Source organism: Streptopelia decaocto (genome assembly GCF_964273445.1).
Source record: "Streptopelia decaocto genome assembly, chromosome: 3".
In the NCBI taxonomy this organism is placed as follows: domain Eukaryota; kingdom Metazoa; phylum Chordata; class Aves; order Columbiformes; family Columbidae; genus Streptopelia; species Streptopelia decaocto.
The window spans coordinates 49244600-49266080 of record NC_138656.1 but is presented as its reverse complement, the minus strand read 5'-3'; the positions used below and the strand labels follow the sequence as shown (position 1 = coordinate 49266080).

The 21481-nt window shown below is 37.8% G+C and overlaps 1 protein-coding gene across 1 annotated transcript in view; it reads left to right on the top strand.

The window, feature by feature from the left end:
• PACRG (parkin coregulated) overlaps positions 1 to 18477 on the top strand; it is a 240529-nt gene extending 222052 nt beyond the window's left edge. Inside the window, exon 6 of the mRNA XM_082048438.1 lies at positions 18081 to 18477. Within this exon, the coding sequence (XP_081904564.1) occupies positions 18081 to 18241 (161 nt within the window). The 3' untranslated portion in view covers positions 18242 to 18477. The remainder of the gene's footprint in view (positions 1 to 18080) is intronic.
• The last annotated feature ends 3004 nt before the right edge of the window (positions 18478 to 21481 follow it).

Genomic DNA, 21481 nt, shown 5'->3' with positions numbered 1-21481 from the left:
GTGATGGCAACAGCCACAAAACATTTATTACTTAATGTGATTATTTAATTGTAATTTTTTTTTTAAACTCTCCTATCTTATTTGCTATTAAATCAACATTTCCCAACTTTAAATACTTTTCCAGAGTAAAGTATTTCTCACCATCTTATATAAAGAAGGTTTTTTAATGTTATCTGTCATAGGATTTTAGTATTCTCCAAAACCTGATTAGACTCACAATAGCTGAGCAATCTCATTTACTCTTTATCTCACCTTTTCCACCTTTACTCATGTAATATTTTCTTCTTCTGTGGTGCTTTGTGTAGTGACTATGAGGATAATAATTTGAAGTGAGTTTTCAGCTTTGTTCTGAAAGCTGCGAGAATTGTGGTCAATCTAATATCCTCTGACAGGGAATTTGAAATCTTTTGTTCTGTTTATTGAATTAGCCTGTATTCTGCTCCCATGAGCTTTGTTTTTCAGATTGATAGGTTCATGATTAATATGAAAGAGAGCAGCTGAGGATGACAGTCTCTTCATAGAGAAATATACTCTGCGGTATGTGGGAAAAACCACAACACAAAACACCGCAACTTTGGCCTGGCAATTTTAAAAGAAACCAGTAATCAGAATTTGTTTTACTTATACAAATTAATATGTTTCAGTAATTATTTCAGGCAGTTTTCAACGAAAAAGCCAGACCCTAATCATAATACAGCAGGCTAGGGTACGGCTTTATAGTCAGTCTCAGGTGGAAAAAGGCCTTTTTCAAAATTTTGAACTATTCAGTCATGCTATGACATTCTGTGACTGAATACCAAGTGATCCAAATGGGGTGATTTGATGGTCTGGTTAGCTTGAGAATCCCTCAGTGTAAACTGATAGGTCAGAAGATGATAGCTTTAGCAAAATTTAACAGAATAGTCTTTTCTTCTCATGTAATTTTCTGTCTTGATGGACTCTGAATTCACAACTACTCTATCCTAAGAGCTGATACCTGTGAGACACTGGGAATGGTGAAAGCTGAGAACATTACACACATGTAAGATAAATAAACGGCATGATGGAACTATTGACATCAGAGATTATGGACTCTCACAGTTATTGCTCAATGAGAATATTCCTGCTGTTACAGGTATTTATATTAAGAATGTTTATCAAAAGAATGTTTGAGAAAGTCCTAAGAACAGCAGAATTAAAAGGAAAAAAGAAATTATGTAGATGTTACATGTGTTCCTTAAATTGTCCTTGTATTCATGGACTAATTAATGAATGGGGGATTATGGTTCTCTTAGAAAATCAAATACAAAATTCTATTGATGTCTTTTACTATTGAATAGGCACTCTGAAGCACTAAGGAATTGATGCCCATATTACATTTTTAATCTGCTTTATGGAATAGTTGAGATGTGTGTACAGCATCTCACTATTTGTTTGTAGTAGTCAGTTTAAACTGTTTCAGGGAACATGCGCTTTATATATGAAATACTTAAAGTTCCAGCTGACTAAACACTCCAATTTCCTATCAGCTTCAAAGGTCTACAAACAAACTTTGTGCAGAAGTGAAGAATTTGTATTACATGCATCTGACCTTTTTCATTTAAAATGCTACTCTGCCTTATCTAGATTATAGATGTTTTGGATCTTTCTGTATTAAATAATTATAGGTGGAGGGATTAAGATCTTCATACATAATATTTCTCCACAATATATATTTATGGGTAGTCAGACAACTTTCATTACTGACGCTTATTGTACCAAGTGTGAGTTCATGTGTTATGAACCCAGAGCGTTTCAGAATATATGGCTTATAAAGCTGTTGTGAATGCCCATTAATACTTTTGGAGGAGGAGTGAAATATTGCAATACCTAGATGTTCTAGGGGAGAAATACAGAGTTTAATATCAGGGTAGGCATAATTGGGGGGGATAAATTCTAATTATATTTTTAAATAATTTTTTAAAAAGTATAATGTTTTTATCAACAAGAGCTGAAATGTTGTTTTAAGTTATTAAACAAAAAACTAAAGCTGTTAAATGAAAGCACATTCACTTGCTGCAAGTACTCATTTAGAAACGTACCAGCAAGAATTAAAACCATGTAAGTAAGAAATGGTTGTCTGACAAAGGAAACTGTTAAAATGAAGTTCTGGTGGATATTGCTGATGATGCTGAAGTCAAAAGAATGAGTTTTTTTCTTTGTCAAAGGAACGTGATTTCCTTCAAAATAAACTGCATGGTGCTAATCCTTCCAAAAGTAAATGGGCAGATTTTAGAAGTATACTCTCAGAGAGAAGAATAATTGTATTCTGTTTTACATTAATATAAAAACAATTTCACAACATGAGAAAAAAGTTAATCCACACTCCTATGAACACCTGACCCATGAAAATCAAATCATTGCATTTGATCTTGCTCTCACTGAATTCAGTGTGTTCAATTTAATAGAAAGACAACCTCATCACAGCTAAGTCCAGCATTGGCCCTGCTGCTCTAATTAGTCTTTAACAATATTAGTTTCTTTTTTCCCCTCATCTTTTTACTTCATTCCCCTTGACTGGAGTGCAATTTCACCAAAATGTAGTAGACTAATCATTAACTGGCAGCAACATATAGTCTGAAACTTTAAATTGACAATCACAGCAGTAGAATACCAGAAATTTATAGAAGCATAACCGTTTCTTCTGCTGGGTGTGTGATAATTGTTTTTCTGCTCATTTACATCCAAAAGTAATTAAACTCTACAACAGAACTATGTACTGTAGTGTTGATGCAAAGTCTGCTGTTTGGAGGTTATGCAAAGATTCCATGAAAATATCTCTGTGGGAACTATCGTTCATTTGCGTTGTCACTTCCTAAAAATTTGCAGAAACATACCCTTGAAAGAATTAGGTCACACAAAATGTGGCCTAAGGGCTTCTCCTTTCTGTTTTCCCCAGTGCAGTTCTGCAGCTGATACGATAAAAACTGTTGTATATCAATAATATTTTGAGTTTACGTTTCCTGAAAAATGTATTTGACTTATGGAAATAAACCATCTTTAGCTTTCAGAGGGAAAATTTCCTTGTCTCTCCTTCCAGTTCTGTTTTCTCATTACAAACACAGTGGTGTTACAGTGCACACCAAGGTGTAGAATAAATGTTGGCAACTGTAATGATCTTCTGAATCTTCTTCAGATGGTTGTAGTTAAAGCTGTGCATTAAAAATGCATGTTGCAGTAATGTAAGGAAATGATTACAGAAAACTTTGCTTTCCCTGGATATTACAGCTTATACATAAATACAACTTCAAAGCTGAGAAGTTTTCTTTCTCATGACACTTCTTACCAAAGTCTCACAGTGTTTCATGGTCATGTGCGCCTTTTCCTGCTAGAGGGGTAATGGGTAGCTGTTGTTTTCTTGTACTTTTGGTACTGTGAAAAAAGTTATAACAACATAGCTAGTACTTTTTGGATTGAAAATAAGCTAATTAATCACTGCAGTGGGCAGGGAAAAGCTAACTCTCTCTCTCATTTAGTCTCCTGAAACTCATTGATTTACATGGTGAGGCATGAATATGGCCGACAGCAGTATTAGGCCCTTCATTTCTTAATACTTTGTACATGCTTGCCTTGGTTACTTGCTGCTTTAGTTAGGAAATGCTTTGATATAAATAAGCATGCTTTGGTCCTGATTTTGCAATCACTTACACACTTGCATGACAGCTTCAGACCTATATCTGCTTTTGATACCATGAACTGCATCTTGTATAGCATACAGTTTATCTTATTGAGAAACTTTGCATGAATTTTGTTGCATTCAATTTTCTGAAGCTTCTGATACATGTATTTAAGTATTTTATTTATCTGCCTTTATTTTCTCCTAATTGTTTTCTGATTTTGGGGGGGGTTGTTTTTTAGCAATATTTTGCTTAAGCTTACAATGGTACAGACGATGCTAACATCTAATTTATGTTTGTTCACTTTGCCTTGTGATCATGGCTATTTTTCTTGAATATTTGGAAGGACCTCTTGTGCATAAAATACAGAAAGACCATATTTATGTAATTTCTGTAGATAGTGCAGCAAATAATATCTCTGTTATTGCAATATAAATAAATAAAAGGACAAAGAATAAGCTTGTATCACTTTTAGATCAGTTATTACATCTGTAAAAACATAAACAGCCATAAATAAATGAAGATAGATGCAGAATAACCATCTGTTAGGAAGTTAGTTCAATTCAAAACACTTAAAACTTGGCACTGTAGATGTATTCATGTAAATCTGTATTTAGGCATTTAACTATCCAGCCTCATGTACAGATGTTCTGATTCACTGCAGCCTTCACTTGGGAACTGGTGAGGGCTCAGGACCTGCCCACTCAGGTCACTGCTGAAGATTGGATTCAGGTGCTAAACTTTGGGTCTCTCTGAAAACATTGGCACAAGTTCATAGTCTAACAAAAGGTCTGTCTTACAGCTTCTTCCTTGCCAAATCATAAGCGCAGAGGTCAAAAGAGCCTTTCTCCATGAGTAACTGATTTGATAATTAGATAAAATCTCCACAATCATGAAAGATGTAGATTTGAAACCACATAGGTTGAATGATGCTGGACTTGTTTTCTGCTTCCTAGGAGGATGCTTCATCTCTAGGTTTTCAAACAAGAAAAACAAAGGCAGCCATTTCTGCTCTTGATCTATTTTTTTTTTTTTTGCCTGCCTTTCTGAAAATACAAGGTTTAATGAGTCACAAGGTTATTCTGTTCTATAAGTCTTCCCCCTGCCGCCAACTCCCATAACTTTTAAACTCATTCTCCAGGTTCAACGAAACTAGAAAAGTGGTAGAGTTTCTGGAAAAATAAGCATCTGGGTAGCGGGGAGAGAGTCAAATTCATGCCCCTGGTGAGAGAAATGTTCGTAGGGTACGCAACACACATAGACCTTAGCTTACACTATCTTTGAGCTGTTAGAACTTGTGGGAAACAAATTATTATCATAAAGAGGTGTAGCACAAAACCATAGGAAGCAGTTATCTTTACTGTCTTGTGGCACTGCTTGCTTTTAAAGAAACCGTTCAGTCTCACCAAAAAGGAATGGCAACAAATATTCACCCTCAGGAAAACTCCTGAGCTGTAGCTTCAGGGTGCATGCAAACATTTAAGTCTGAGAGAAAAGCAGGATTTTAGACACCATTCTGCTTGCTTTTCCCAGCTGGCTATCTCTTTGAGACCCGCTGATCAGCGCATTCACTTGGACACTGTTCTTGGGAACATAGCTCCTACTTTATGCCATGAGGTAAGTCTAGTGTGGCCCTACCAATTCTCCTGCAGAGCCAACATGACAGATATTAAGTATTGCAATTCCTAACTTGGTCTGAAATTTCCATTCCAACCATAATAGATTCATACCATGAAGTTATTTCCTGCTCTATGTCTCTAATTCTGCCTGACTGTTGTCACAGTTGTCTTCTGTGGATGTGTGAAGTCACTCTGTTAGCTGAAACCTGGGAGTGCTACGGTTCACCTAGAAAATCAAGCTCTTGTCTTATTGTACCATTTCCCCTACAGAGATAGAACCGTAACCCCCGTTTCAGCTAATCTGAGCTGCAAGATACGAATACAATAGTGAGCATATGTAAATAAACTGATATTAGCCTGACTTCTTCCATGACTTCTGAGATTTCAGTGACAGTGGTTATAATCTCTGCCAGACAACTCTCCACAGTTTCAGGACCTGTTGAGGCAAATGACTGAGGCACTAGATCTGATAACATGCATGCCTAAAATGACTTATTGACTCTTCAGCACTTTTAATATTAAGTATAGAGGAAAGCGTATGCCTTTCGAAAATGAGGATACTGCCAAAACAGCAAGAGATGTCTGGATTACTGTTTTTTTATCTGTACAATTAAAAGGAAGGAAGGGGAGAAGCTATTGGTACCTCATCTCTCATGGACTAGTAACAGCTTCAGTTCACCTCCTCCATCTTAAAAAGTCAACACTTAAGCTGATAGTACACATTCCTGTAGGAGCCCTATGCTTGCATTAATAAGGTTGACATTCCCTTCTAATCATTTCCCAAAGTAAACTTGTAAGTAGGTGAGATTCTTACTCAGAACTGTAAAGCAAAGATATTGGGTCCTAGCTACATAGGTACAGAGAATTTTATCTACCTTTTCACCATGTTTTGCTACAAAATGACAGTGACAACTCAACAGGCTCAGATATAACATATTGATTGGCATCCAGTGGGATATTTTAAATTACACTATGGAATAACTATGCTTATCCATAATGCACATATTCATATAAATTAGAACCTTGAAGGAGCATAATTAAGAAAATTAACTAGTCAAATGAGTGTACTTGGCTTCCCTTCCTCTGCTTTCAGCCTTTGTTTTTCTTTGTCTTCTAGTCCTCCCTTGTCCACATTCTTGTCCCTAGGACAAGAATTGTCTGTTTTACTTATCAGTCAAGTGCCCAATACAATTTGGCTGTGCTAGGACAAGTAATTCAGGTAGACCTTTCCAGATATCACTACTCAGTGACGAAATTTCTTGGTGACTCATCAAGAATTTTGCTTGCATGAATTTATGGCAACTAGTATATGTTCTTATTTTCCCTTGAAATAATAACCCATAGTTTCCTTCAAAAGTCATCATTTGGCACTAGCTGCTGTTGTCCAAAAATGTTCAGTAATATTTTTCTGAAGCAGAGTTTTCTGTTTCTCTTGAGGTAGTGCTTCCACAGGTACCAATTCAGCACTGCAGCTGTAGAGTTGGATCAGAGACCTGCAGCCATCAGCATTAAACAACATAGGAGGTGAAACAGCCATCTGTGGCCTGCTGGAGAGAGGAGATAAAGGAATTTCGTGAGGTGTTACTTCTCCCTTTCTCCTGGAGGCTGACCCTATCCACTGAGCAATATGCATTCCAGGAAAACTACAAGGGAATGTTAATCCTGAAAGATGTCCCACTTAGATATTAGTCATGCTGTCTTCCACTTTGTCTTTTCAATGTGTCCCAAATTTACCTGTAAATAACCCTCAAGACTTTCCTTCATAGGAATGGCTGTTTGTTGTTATTAATGTAAAGCTAGTTATAACGTGTGCATGTGCTCTCAGATCATCCAAGTGTGAGAAAGCATATTTAAGTTGCCAGGGAAGAATTTTCTTGACAGCTTTTTACTTTTGTTCATTATAATACATGAAAATGCAAATTTAGAAATATTCAAGCACATTGTGCTCTGGCATGCTATTTAACTGTTTTCTTGGCTGTTAGTTATAAACCTCTAGGCTGTCTGAGTTGACCAAGAGCATTCAGCTGTATCATTTCTTCTCTTGCCTCTTCTTTCTTGTCCTGACATGCACGCGTGTGTGTGTCTGTATGAGCTGTTTTCCTTCTGAGGCTTTGTCAGGCACCAGGGCTGGAAGGGCTGTAAAATGAGTGACTGATGAATAAAAAACTAAGAGTGCGATTACAAAATGTAGCATGCTTTAGCTACATGTTGCAGAAAATAAATGGTCATATTTCCCAGGATTGTCTGGAGAGTAAAAAATTACAACATTTCTAATCCTGTGCCTTGAGGCTCTGGCACAGCAACATGTCAGGGCAGCAAACACTGAAATGACCACTGCAAGGGAGATTAACTTACTGTAACTAGTGTATTGCCATCAGCCTGTAGATACAGATATCTGCAGCAGTTTAGGACAAGCAAACACAAATTCACCTGAGATGCAAAGATTCCTTTTCAAGCTTTCGTGTTCAGGTTCACTGCTTTTGTAATGAAGTGAAAGGCTATTAAGAAAAATATTACAAACTCAACTAGAAGGGCTGCATTGTTATCTGTTGGATGTTTTCTACATGATGGCACCTGTACAGGTATCATAAAGTGTTAACCAGGGTCCAGTTTACACTGCTGAGCATGTCATGTATCCTGTTTGCACACAGAAAAGCCATTTTTACTTCTATGCTTAGTCCTAGAATAGATGAGTTTGAAGGTCTTTTTCAGTAAATGCATAAAAACAAGCATGGCCTTATGAGATTATGTGCTTATGGATGATGGCAGTTCTTCAGGTGTAAGCAATGTAAGAAATAGCAGCATTTTTCTTCCTGTGCTCATGCCGACAGTAAAACTGTATCACAGACAATGTAAATCAGAAAAATATCTTCTTAATTCTTTTTTCTGTAGCTAGAACCTATGGTTGCTTTTTATTTTTTCAGAAAAATACTATTCGGAATGGGAAAAAAAGATCCTGTATGAACAATTTTTACTGGAACAACACCATTTACTTAAAATAATGAACACAGTAATAAAGTGTAATAAAATATTTATTTTTATATATCAAAAATCATTTTCTTTTAAAATGTTGTAATATATATGCTTGTGTTTTAAGAAATAAACACTGTGAAAAAGGTTGGAGTGTATTTTAAAAAACACAGTCCAGAGTCTATGTTACCTATAGTGTCATAGTAAATAATGATTTTATATTCTATAGTAAATGAAGTGATCATATAAAAGTTGCATAAGTGGCAAAACAAAAGGTTTTGCTGTGTATTGCAAGAGTGTGGCAGTCTGCTCAGTCTAAGTGGGTGGTCTAAGTATGGGTCAAGTTACTGGGAAAACATGTAAATATCTTCTGTCTCTGTACATACCTACTGATGTCATCAGTAGCATAGTTACTGTTAACTGCCATTGCGGTCCAGTTTCTTTCTGGTTTTGGCGGGGGGGTCTGGTGGTTTGTTTTGTTCATTGTTGGGGGGAGGGGTCGTTTGGTTTGTTTTTGGTTGTTTGGTTTGGTTTGGTTTGGTTTTTTTCCAATTCAGCAAAGTGCTTCTTCTTAGACAAATGAAAACAGGAGGTAATTCAGGAGCTCACAGTATCAGCATGCTCCACTATTTAAGTCCCGGCAGTCTTGATGGCAAGCTGGACAAATAAGCAGCCATACCTGAGATGGTTGACTTTTAGTAATGATGAAGATGGGTTATGCATTTTCACAACATGCCACCAACCAACCTGCCTTCCACTGATTTATCTCAGAAAAAATGTTCAGGGAAATATAGGGTTCCTCAGTTCACTGAATATCAGTGAAAAGTGCTAAAGGTTTCTCTGAAGGTAGATATTTAAATGCCAATATTTAAAATAACATTTTAAAAATTAGCTTAGGTAAGAACAAGATTTGACGACCTCAGTAAGCTATACTGGAGACCTCTCATATCCCCATTCCTCAAATTGCTCTTCTTTCAGCTTACTTAATAATTTCAAATGACACAAAAAGATGCAAAGGTTAAGTATTTGGGATGACCATCTGCTGTACTTCATTTTAGTTCAGCTGTAGTCTCATGGTAGTGGTAGCATGTCCTCACTAAACTGTGTGCCAGAAAACAGAGGAGTGCCTTATTGGCATATCAACATACAGTCTCTTCAAGCATCATTTCAGAAGACTGAAGTGATATACAAGAGTAGGTTTCTATAACCTGAGGTATTAGCTTTTCTGCACATAACTTTATCTCCCCCATCTACAAGAAGGGCCAGAAGGAGGATCTGGGGAACTGCAGGCCTGCCAGTCTGACCTTGGTGCCAGGGAAGGTTACAGAGCAGATAATTTGAGCACCATTACATGGCACATGCAGGACAACCAGATGATCAGGCCCATGGGTTTATGAAAGGCAGGTCCCTCTTCACTAGCCTGATCTCCTTCTATGGCAAGGTGACCTCACGAAATAGTTCTTACTCACTTATATTTCTTCACACTTAATGCAGGGAAAATGTTGAAAAAGACAAATAAGTTTCATGAAAGATTCCCAAAGCTTAAAAACAAATCAGTTCTGCATGCAGTGTATGTGCAGTTCCTATATGGCTTTCAAAAGGCTTCAACTTTCACAATTCAAAAGCAGTGAACCTGCAGAAACACCACACCTAGGGGACACAATTTCCTTTCTTTTTTGTCTGTTTTACATTCTTGTATCTGAAGACTACAAATTATAATTCATTTTTGTTGTATAAAAAATGGCTTTTTTCTGTTTGCTTGAAAAGCTGTTATAAATTCAAATGTATGCTTTTCTTAATGTAAAATGAATAGCTGTTAACTAGCTTTTGATAAGTATTTTTATGTCCTTGCTGTTCTTCATAAAAGGAATGTAGATTCACATCTTGGGAAGGTAATTTTTTTTTTTTTAACCTACCATATGCATTGATCCAAGTGGAAAAACTCAGAAAGAAACAGATCACTCAATTTACTTTTAGAAATATATATTACAAAAAGTTAAAGAGACATCTGAAGATGATATCCTGATCCTTATAGTACAGATATCTGGGGGATCAGGGTGTCCCTTTCTGTCAGGCTTGGGGATAAAATAGCACATTCCCATTTCAGTGCTAGCTGTCCTTTCAGCTGCATAAATTCTGTCCTTGTCCCATAGCAATGAAAGAAATCTTGGCAAATCTACACAGTCATTCATAGCTTTCATCTCCTTGTCCTTTCTCAAATCACTGCTAAAACATCCTCAGTTGACTTTGGGTCTTTGCTTATTTCACTTAATTAGGGAACAGAAAAACTAGAAAACTGGCAACTTCATGCATATCCTGTAACTTATAGGCATATCTAAGAACAATCTAACACAATTTTGATGTGAAATTTTAATATATTGACCTATTTTTTATATGGTTGTATTCTGATAACAATAAAGGGTTCACCCTTCTGTCACAAAGTTATGAAAGCAGTTGTTGAAGTCATTAGTTGTCAATGAAATTTTTGATGGGCAAGCTATATCAATAGGGTCCTTAAATGGTAATGATTTGGAACAGCGAATTTAGACACAACAAATTCCACTGGTATGTGACAGATGTACAAAAACATCAACAGTTACTAACATGAAGTATTGAATTACTGAGCTTTTTGCTTGTAGAGAAAAACCTAAGGCTTTCCCTCAAAAGCACTTTGGTTCCATTAATAAAAATCTTCCAATGTGGGAAGGAGGATGGATTGTCAAGCATCTTGAGTTTAAGTGTGAATAAACTCAATGTTAAAAATTGGCTGTTGTAGGATTACGTTTCATACTGAAATCGTCAATCTTTAAAGTATTTTAGGACTTTCATCTTTGTCACTTTGAATTACATTTCAAAATTAATTCTGTTTATTCCACACACATACAATGATTTGTTTTTCCATGGTTTTAATTCCTTTTGCATTAATTATGCTATATTTGGACGAGAAATTAATGTGATGAACAAATGTATTTCAGATCAGTCCAGCAAAGCTATGCAAATTTTGCACACACAAACATGATTTCCAGCTAAAAAAGAACAGTATTTACTTTGTACTTGCTTATATACATCCAAAACAACTAAACAACTGGAAGAACATCAGATTCACATAAGTGGTGCAACTCTTGTTGCACTTTAAGCATGATTTGTGACCCAATGTATTATTTTGCAACAGTAAACAGTGTACCAAGGCCACCGAGATCTCAGCCTCCAGTTTCTGTTCCCCTGTTCAGCATGCTGTTTATCTAAGATAATTAATACTACTTTGTTTGATATTGATCAATAGCACAAACACAGGCAAATTTCAAGGTCTAAATTCATTGGAGAAATTCAAGTACTTACAGAGAAAAAACCCCACAATAATATTCTCTTATTTTTTTATCTCATCGGTCAAATATGTTTGCTAATATAATTTGTTACAAAAGCTGTGATTTCTTTTTCATCTTTGCACTTCTGTTAAAAAAAAAAAAAAAATAAAATAAAAATAAAAAATCTGGGCTTAGAAAGGATTACATCTGATGTTGCTAACATTTCCTGGAAACGGAAAACTGTGATAACAGCTGCTGTGTTGGCTCGTTTTCAGTTGGGTTTTTTGGTCTGTTGGTTTCGATTTTTTTTTATACTGCAGCAATTTACAAGTAGTTACAGCTTTCTCTAGTAGGCTTACATCATTAGCAAAACATCGTAAGTCAGTCAAATGTCTCCTTCCCAATCAGAGCACTTCCTCCACTCTACTGAATTGTTGACTTTCTGAATAGTACTTATAATAACAGCAGTTACATTTTAAACTAAACACTAATTTATGAAATAACTAAAATCTAGCTGCATATGGAAGATAACTATAGAAAGAAACTATATTTTATGCTGAAGCAAAATGCCTTCAATGAGAATTAAGCAAATCTTGGAAGCATCTAATTTAGACAGATGATGCCTAGCTGATTTATATCAGAAGTATAAAATTGTTTTTTTTTAAGATCTATGATGAGCAGAAATGTCTCTGTATTAGTATTCTTTTTAAATTCCAAGCATACAAGCCTTTCTTCTTCTATTGAAACATTTTTCTGCCATCTCTGCAGTACTGTAGCATTGTAAAGTGATAGACACTCAACACTGGAGATGAACAATAGGAGGAAGAGCCAAGTATAGCAACAGACAGGGAACTCTGAGTGTTGATAGTGTCAAAAAACAGACCTGTGCATATGCAAAGATTTGGCCTCCTTAAGGTTTACTAGTACTTTCACCTTTAATGTTTTAAAGGGCTTTGAAAGATACTTTTTTTTTTTTAAAAAATTATTTTTTCATAGTTTCAAGTCAGGGTGTTGATGAAAACCTGCTAATTTTTCAGCCAAATCTGTGCCTCTTTCTTCAGTATATGATTGAGCTTCCAAAAGCGATGTTATATAAGTGGGTTAGAATCTGCTACTGTGTCAAAAGTTTAGGTTTGTTTTGTATCAAAAGAGAGAATAATTATCCCTATGAAGTTTGTAACTTCAGCAAATCCTTCTTCGCCAAATAGTTTTTAATAATTAAGGAGTAGCACTTCCCTTCATCACATTCGAAATGGCTGGTGAAAAGCTCTGCCAGCTCAAGGGGATCTCTACACCATTTCTCCTTCTGGCATTACTCAGTGCTGAGCAACTGCAGATATTTCAGCCTGAGCAACCTGACCTAACTTTGAAAATGGAGCTGACTTTGAGCAAGGCATTTGGACCAGATAGCTCCAGAGGTTCCTTCCAACAGAAATTACTTTATGAGCTCATCTTTCCAACGCTCAAGCTTTGTGCGCATAATCTAGATGTGTCCTAAGAAACATTTAAAACTGGTATTCACGTTGGTCTGAGCCTTCAGGAATAGAACACAGAGTTTTCTGTCTGGGTTAGTAACAACCAGAAGTCGTAACCTCCTGGTGGCTCTTCCTTCACCTGAGTGAAATGAACTAGCACTGTCCCTCTGTTTCTTGGCAGACAACAGGGTTTCAGAGTCTTGCCCTGTGACTTTTCACAGACTTTCAATTAAATGAGCAGGGCGACCGAACTACCTCATCCTTCCTGGAGCTGACAATTCAAAGCACCGTTCTGCGTCACGGCGAGAGGAGCGGTGCAGAGGAGCCCTCCTCCCTCCTGCCGCACTGACTCACCGGGGGCTTTCATTTTCCACTCTGGTCAGGAGGCCAACATCTTTTATGGCAATTAAACTAATCCTAACAAGAGGACTTTTAAAACTTAATTAAGCTCTGAACTGTACCTGAACAGTGAACTTACGCAATGTGAACCCTGGCATAGATGCTTGTCAGCCTAGAGCTGAAATCAGCTTCCATTTATTTCTTGATCTTGATGCTGACTCCTAGAAGGAAAAAAGTCTTGAAATCTTCCACAAAATATTTTCATGGTAGTTTTTTTACTGCTATACTGTATATTGTTCTGGGGCAGGCTTTTCTGTAGAAATACAATTCCATACTGAGAAATATATCTGCACTTTACCATCACTGTCCTTTTTTTGAAGTAAAAATCTTATTCACTTAAGCGGTCAGGATGTTTGATTACTGTAATCATTGTAATTGCTGAAAATACCTATTGCTTTGACTAGGATGTACTGAGAAGCTTAAAAAATATTTTTACTGTACTTACATTTTACCATCAATAGTACTTTCATAATCTACAATAAAATGTCAAAAAGTATGATTTTTGACTGATCCCTTCCATGACTTGGAACAAGTCATTTTACCTTCCAGTATTTGTGTTTCTCAAGATTCAAAAAGGAGGAATGATGCCTATCTTTCCAAGCAGTTTTATTGATTTGTGTGCAAAAAAATCCAAAACCATGATAGAATAGCTCTCTGTTAACTAGTAGCATAAAAATTCCTGTTAGGACCCACTTGTTCCAAGACAACAAGTTGAAATATATGTATGTGTATAAATGCACTTGAAAGTTCATCAATAAAGAATAGAAGTATGGCCTTTGAGTTACAATTTGATTAAAAACATTGCTTAAGTTGGGGACATGTGGCTTCCTTCAGCCTCTTCAGAAATCTCTTTTAAGTATTATTGCGTCCTCCAACACTAAGCATTCCTCAGATATTTAACATTTGGGGAAGTTCTAATATCCCAAGATCTACGACATCCCTCCAACAATGGTGTATGAAAACTCTGGTTTTAATTTGTACTTCCTGTGAAGCAGAACCTTGGGAAAGGCCACCACCAGGTGTGCGCTCTGGTACCTGTGAGACACTTACAGAGAGGTACTTTGACATAGCAGGGGATTAAAAACACCTCTTTTTGAGGTCCGACCTCCCTCAAAGTGAAATCTAATAAACTGAAAGAGTATCTCAGGCACTCTCAGATGCTTACAAATGTCCACAGATAAGAATAGACCTGACTGAGTTTTAAGGGTTGGTTTACCTTTCCCATCCGCTCCAAGGCTTGGAAACTGCTACATCAAGCTCTTAATGGATTGAGAGAAATTTGCTTGTCTTTCTTTAATGCAATACAATTTTATACTTGTAGCATTACTCAAGTGAAATTTTTACATGAAATGAGACGGAATACAAACACTAGAATTTCCTTAATATCATGTATCACAAAGAGAAGCATGTTTACACTCAAATACAAAGCACGTTTTAAAGCAAAATTTAAATCCTCCTCCATTCCCTGGCAAACTCTGCGCTCAGTCCCTGGGGTGTGAGCCGGGTCTCCTGGCTGCAGCAGCGGGCCCGACAGCCGGCGGGGCAGGAGTGCTGCTCCCGGCCTTGGCGTGCTGGGTGATCTCACCAGCCAGCACAGGTCCTGACAGGTGCAAAGCCCTTCACTTTACTTTACAGACCATAGAGTCCTTGGTGCACCATTTAGGAGACTGGGATCTAGCTTTTTGATTCAGGAAGAGAAAATGAGACCTTTTCGTGATTGTATTTGTCTAGATCTGTTAGTATTCCTTCAGTGCGTTTCTTCTAAACACAGAAATAGTATTTGCTCTGAAAAGAGTTCTTGATGCATGCTGAATTTGCCAGACATTTCACTTTGAGACAAAGATATGACAAATGTGCTTCCCAGCATTTTCTTGTTGATTTATTCTCCCTCACAAAGGACAACTTCATAAAGAGCTTGAATCAGATCCATGTTCACACTTTACATATGCAACATTTTTGTGGCTGACAAAGTTGGCTTCTCATGCAAACTAATTTGGAAATAGAGTCAGACCAGGGAAGGGCATGCCGAGATCACTATACTTCAGTAGCTATTTTTTTACAACTAATCATCATTATTATTATGACTAGCTATTTACCCTCAGGTGCATTGGGCAAATCATTCTGACTCATCCGTGTAGTGGATGTCGCCCCGTTGGGTAAATGATTATCTTTTTTGTCTGAAAGATTTGTTAATTCCCATAACTGGATAGGATAGCTATTTTAGTACTTACTAGGTGACCTCAATGCTGACATAACCCTTCTGGTATTGTTGGTTGTAGCTTGTATCATGACATTAATGTGAATTATGGCTGTCTTGAGGATACAACCCTTCATATAGCACAGATGGTCTGAAGGAAAAAAAAATTGTAATGATGGTCTGCACATCACACATTCAGTCTTCCCTTGCAGACTATTGCTTTTATCATTGCTTCATTCTCCGAGGCACTTCTTAGTTAAGCATCTAAGGCATAATTTATTGTATAGATCACACTTTTTAATAAGGACTGTAACATGGGATTCTGGAAAATACCTCTGCTGCCAGCATTATCACAGCATCTTGTTGGCCTCCCCCAAACTTGCTTAGCAATGTATCACCATTACTTCCAGAGAGCTGATTTTTTTACTACTTCTTTGAAAAAACTATGAAAGCTGTGTAAGCTCATTAGCAGAGCATGTGTGTAGGCTTAAAATTACAGATAATAGACAAGTGGCTGGAAAGTTAGTAATTCCTTTACGTATTTGCCAAGACTTAGGTCAAGGTTCAGACTTTCCTTTGCTCAAACCAGTGAAATCAGAAATAGCTCCAGGTGTTCTGGGGAATGCTGGCAGAGTACATGCAACACAGGTGATGAGGCACAGTTGATCTCAGTTGTTTTCTGTAAGAACCTTGTTTAGTCTAAATTGTACCCAATAGTGATGTGCTTTTGTTACTGTATTAGTATTTTTTATAAGCCAATCCCTTTACTTAATAGCTCTTGGTGGTTTTGTGAACTGTTACAATCTGTTATTTCTAACATTACAGTAAATTTGTTGTAGTAAATTTTGATGTCACAACCCTAGGTTCTCATGTGAGCAAACATGAACCTGAATAGTTAACATGTCAGTTAACAGATAGGGAAGCATTCATGTGCTTAGGAGTAATCATTACAAAAAAACTACTGCCTTTCCCTTCAGAAGCCCAGTCCTTGCATGTCACATCTGCATTTGTGTAAATATTTTACAAAAAGCAAAGTAACACAAATGTGTGTATCACGTTTGAAAAACTGATATACATATAATTAAGTTGGAGGGTAATCAGATATTTTACAGGAAAATTCAGCAGAAGGATGATCTTCACCCATGTTCATCAGATCTTTCTTCATGAGCATGATTATTCAGTTTTTACTGGTAACAAAGTCACAAACTTTAGATCCAGATCCTTGGGCTTCAGTCCAGGTGAGGATGTGAGAATGGGTGCAGTTGTACATCTGCACCCCAACAGCCCACGGATGCGGAGGCAGCAGTGGGAGCAAAACTGAACCTCGCCCTTGCGTGTGCTGTGTTTCTAATGTGCAAGTCAGGCACTGACCGGGAAGCTGGTTGTGTTGTCTTGACAAGTGTGTCCTTTGCCGACTGGCTGAGCGTGTCACTAAGCAAGCAGCGTTATTTGAGATGATAAATGTATGACATGGGCACATTGCCACCGCTGCCCAGAGTGAGACCACTGACTGATTGCGTGTGGCCAGCAGTGTGACAGCTGCTCCACCTGGCCACTGTGCTGCACCTGATCCGAGCACCTTATGCTCCTACCAAATCATTTTTTGATATATGTCTCGTAATATACCCATACTAAGATAGTTTTCAGAAAATATTTTAAAACAATATTAAATGTATTTTCCCACTTTAAATCTCTCAGCATCATTGCAGGTGGAGTTATTTTTTATTCTTGTATTTTTTGTTGTCATAATTGTTAACAATGACTTTTTTAAAGCATTGAGCTGCATGTGAATGTGTGTCATCCTTGCTAGCCAGTGTTAGAGAAAACAGCAGTAAATGTTACTGCATCTAGGGGCTACAATAATTTGTCGTTTTGACATTGGCTTAATTTTACACATCTTTTAGGAAGCAGAAATGGAATGAGTGCTATGTTATACTCCAAATATCTCTTATAGGCCACATGGCATCCCCTCCATCAGAAACAACATAAGTGTGTGAATATTATGTGTAACGTGGAACAATCACAAAACAATGCCTATTTAAGATTTCGAACCCTAACAAGTCTAGCTTAAGTCACATTTTGTAGATAAGCATTTACTCATCTGGCAAAATTTTGTCCTAAATAAGCAATGTTAGAAATAAAGAAGTAATCGTCTTAAGAGATTTAACTGTGTAAGAGAGAGTCCACCTTTATCTTATAAAAGAATGTGTTTTCTTTATTTTTATTAGGATTTTAGCTTAGATAGTGAAGTAATGCATACATAAACAAATTTTGAAGCCATATGAAGTCAGAGCCTGAGCAGAGCCTTCAAAAGATTTGGAAACCATCCTGTTTTCAAATTCAGCTGTTTTGTGTCACAGAGCAAAGTTTCTAACAGAGGCACAGTGACTGAGCAGCGATTGCAATTTCCTATGTCATTATTTCAAAGCATAACAGTAAATTTAATATAATTCTTTTTTTGGTTTTGTTTTCTTGACCAGTTAATTCAGGCGATGGAATAGACTACAGCCAGCAGAAGCGTGAAAATGTTGGAGATCTGATTAGAGAGACACTGGAAACCTTTGAACGCCACGGTGGAGAAGCTGCTTATATAAACATCAAATACATGATCCCTACTTACAAGTCGTGCATGCAAAACTGAGTTGTACCAAATGGGATGATTCCATTTGTGGTCTAAAAAAACTGTATCTGACTCTCTATGGTATCTTGTTAGTCATGCTTTTTTTCTCTACAGCTGCTAAAATAGTGGCTTCTGTGGCATTAGAGTGTTAGCACTATTGTGAACAAGGCTTTCCAATACATAAATAGTGCCTGTTCCTCTGATTACAATGGTGTACTGTGCTTATTTGTTCCCTGAAAGAATCACTCCTTTATAACAGCGCTGACTCGAGCAGGAATTGGAGTTAAACCTTCACTTGTATAGACAATAAAACTATAATTTTCATACGCAATTCAGCAATTGCTGTTCTGTGTCCGCTTGCCCTGAGGGTGATGTCAGAGGCTGTAACAAGAAGAGTTTATGCTGACTGCTTAATAGGTGTTTGTCATGGAAGAGAAACACCAGTTCAGCAATGCCTCTCTAGCAGCTGTGCCGAATAATGTGCACTGACATACAATAAAACTGTTCAATGTATATACCAATTACAGGAGGAATATTTATATGGTCCACTATAAAGCACTGTCATTAAATTAATTCATGTTTCTTACACACTCCTGCTCTCAGATTCCAGGTGTTTACTTTTTCATGGCACTTGAGTTTCTCTTGGCGAAAATCGGGCATAACCAGAGTTTTGAAGAAAAGAAGCCCAGACAAAAGTTCAATAAATCAAATGGAAGATGTAGCATACATAATGCATCAGTCCCTAATGACACTGTTAATCTGGGTAAACACAAAACATACACATATAATATTAAGTGATACAGGGTATTTTTTTGTAACTGCAAGGTTGCTATTGCTTTTCTGTTATTATTATGGTATATATGTGTAAAAACAATGTAATTATTGTTACAAGAATCCCTTACAATTTCCTACTCAGTTATTTTCTCCCTGCATATCCACAACACAGAACTGATCTAGTAATGGATTTAAGCAAGGCTACTGAGATTGACTTTATTGCTTTTTAAGCATTTCTATGGAATAAACCTACAAAAAATAGAACAAGTTCTACAATTCTCAAGGGCAACCATCTAAAATATCGAGTCAGCTCAAAACAAATAAGGAGATACAAGCTTTGTCTAAAAAGCATGAGATTTTTAAAAGTATAGACTTTAGGCTCATTTTGCTTTTATTCTGGTTTCTGGAAGCTCTTAAAATATATGCAATTTGCACTTTTATTGTTTCTCTGTAGCTGTTAGAGCTCGAAATGCACTCTTTGGTGTTAGATGCATAAGAATTTTTCCAAGTGCGTATCCACATCCACATTCGCACCCTGCAAGGCTTCCCTGTGTGAGAGACACAGCCTCTGCATGGCCCTGCTCCCTTGGCGCACACTGGAAGCGCGGGGAGCACCTTCCCACCCACTGCAACTCTGAGCTGGATCTGTCATTAAACTGAGACTTGCCTTTTTCTGTTCTGTGGGATCTTCTGTCTGAGGATTTATTTTTCTTTTACTTTCTTCTCTTTCCTGCTGTTGAAAAAAGTTGAGGAATATTTTTCCTCTTCCTGCCACTTTGAGGAACTGCAGCATCAAGTGATGCCACCAGTCCCCAATTTAGGCATGGCTGCTGCAGGTGTGCCTTTTCCAGGCTCTGGAGACCTTTCTTTTCTATTTTGTTTTTGGTTCTTTCTGCGTTTTCATTTACACATTGCCAGGACTTTCCTCAAGTCCCCAGAGTTTAGGCAGTGTCTGTCCTGTGACTAACACACCCCTGTGATGGATGAGCACATCCAACACGCTGCCTCATATCTGCAGTGTCTGTAAATCTTTCACCTCCTGGTCAGAAAGGAAGGTGAGGCCTGGCTGTATGCCCATGTCTTGGGAAACTCAAGACTTTGCTTTCAAGACTTGCAGCACAGAGTCTAGCAGGATACCTCACGGGGGGTAAGGCCACATGTCCTCTTCCAAAAATGCCTTTCTACACAGCCAGACTGGCACTATCAGCTCAGCCTTTGCTTATGGTTTCTCCCTCTGTTTCCCTTCAGCAGCCCCCTGTCCTGTATTGTCCCTGGCACCAAGAAAACATACTTTTAGTGGCACCAGTGGGTTTGGTTACTGCAGCATTGCAGGTTTCCTGTGAGTACAAAGTGTGCTGGAGCACTGCCGCTCAGAGGGAGCTGAGTTATTCAGCTCAGAAACAAATCAAGCCCTTCATAAAAGAAATAATCCCAGGCCACCTTTCACTCCTTAGCTATTTGTATTCTGCCCTTAGGAGAAAGCCCAGTACTGCTCTTTGCCTGAGTTCAAAGAACTCCTCAATAGCTGGCTTCAGTTCCCCGCTGCTGGGCTCCAGCCATGGAGCTGCTTGCAGAAGGGACAGACTGGGAAAGGGCTCTCGTCCCTGGGATTTCCCCATCGTATCATCCCTCTGCATCCCAGCAGAGCTGCTGAGGACGAGATAAAGTTGCAGGCTCCTCACCAGCCTCACCAGCTTTGTAACTCTATTCCCTAACTCATTCTTTTTGTATTCCCCGCCCCTCCTCCCCTCCCCCCACCTTAGCTCAACTAGGACAAGACTAGTGAGTGACAAAGCGACACTGTGGAAAATGGGTACATCGTGCAGCTTCAGACTTGCCCAGACCTGATCCCCTCAGCCCTGTGCTCTTTCTTGACAATTTCTTTCACGAGACATTGCTTCAACAAGGGGTGACCTTATTGCAAACCATAAGGGCAATAGAGGTCATGCCCTTTCACATCAGGAAAAATACATTTTACAGCAAAGTGCTTTTACTTGTGTTCGGGATGGGAACATTAGCCTCTGCCATACTATTTCTATGACTGGGCCATTGCTTTAAAAGTGAACATTCTCCCATAACCTTATTAATCCTAGGAACTAGAGTGATAAGAAGAAGCATGATAAAACCCACAGGCTGGTAATTTGGGAACACTGAGAATAAAACTATTTTAAGATGTCATTTCACTAAGTCAAACTGTGGGCCTGTCAACCTTGACAGTGTCCCTTTAAGCATGATCAGCAGCATATTTATAGGCAATTACAGCACAGCTCAGAGCGCTTTAGAAAGCACAAGATCAAGGACCCAGGTGCTTAAGCATGTGAGTAATACTATGTCATTCAATACGCTGCTTAGCCATTTGACTATGCTCAAAAAATGAAATTGTGGTTAAAAAATAATAACTGCCTCTCTTTTCACCAGATCATGTAATTGTGGTCACTGACACGAGGGGCAAGCCAATCAACAGGTTCTAATTGTATGCATCTAAAA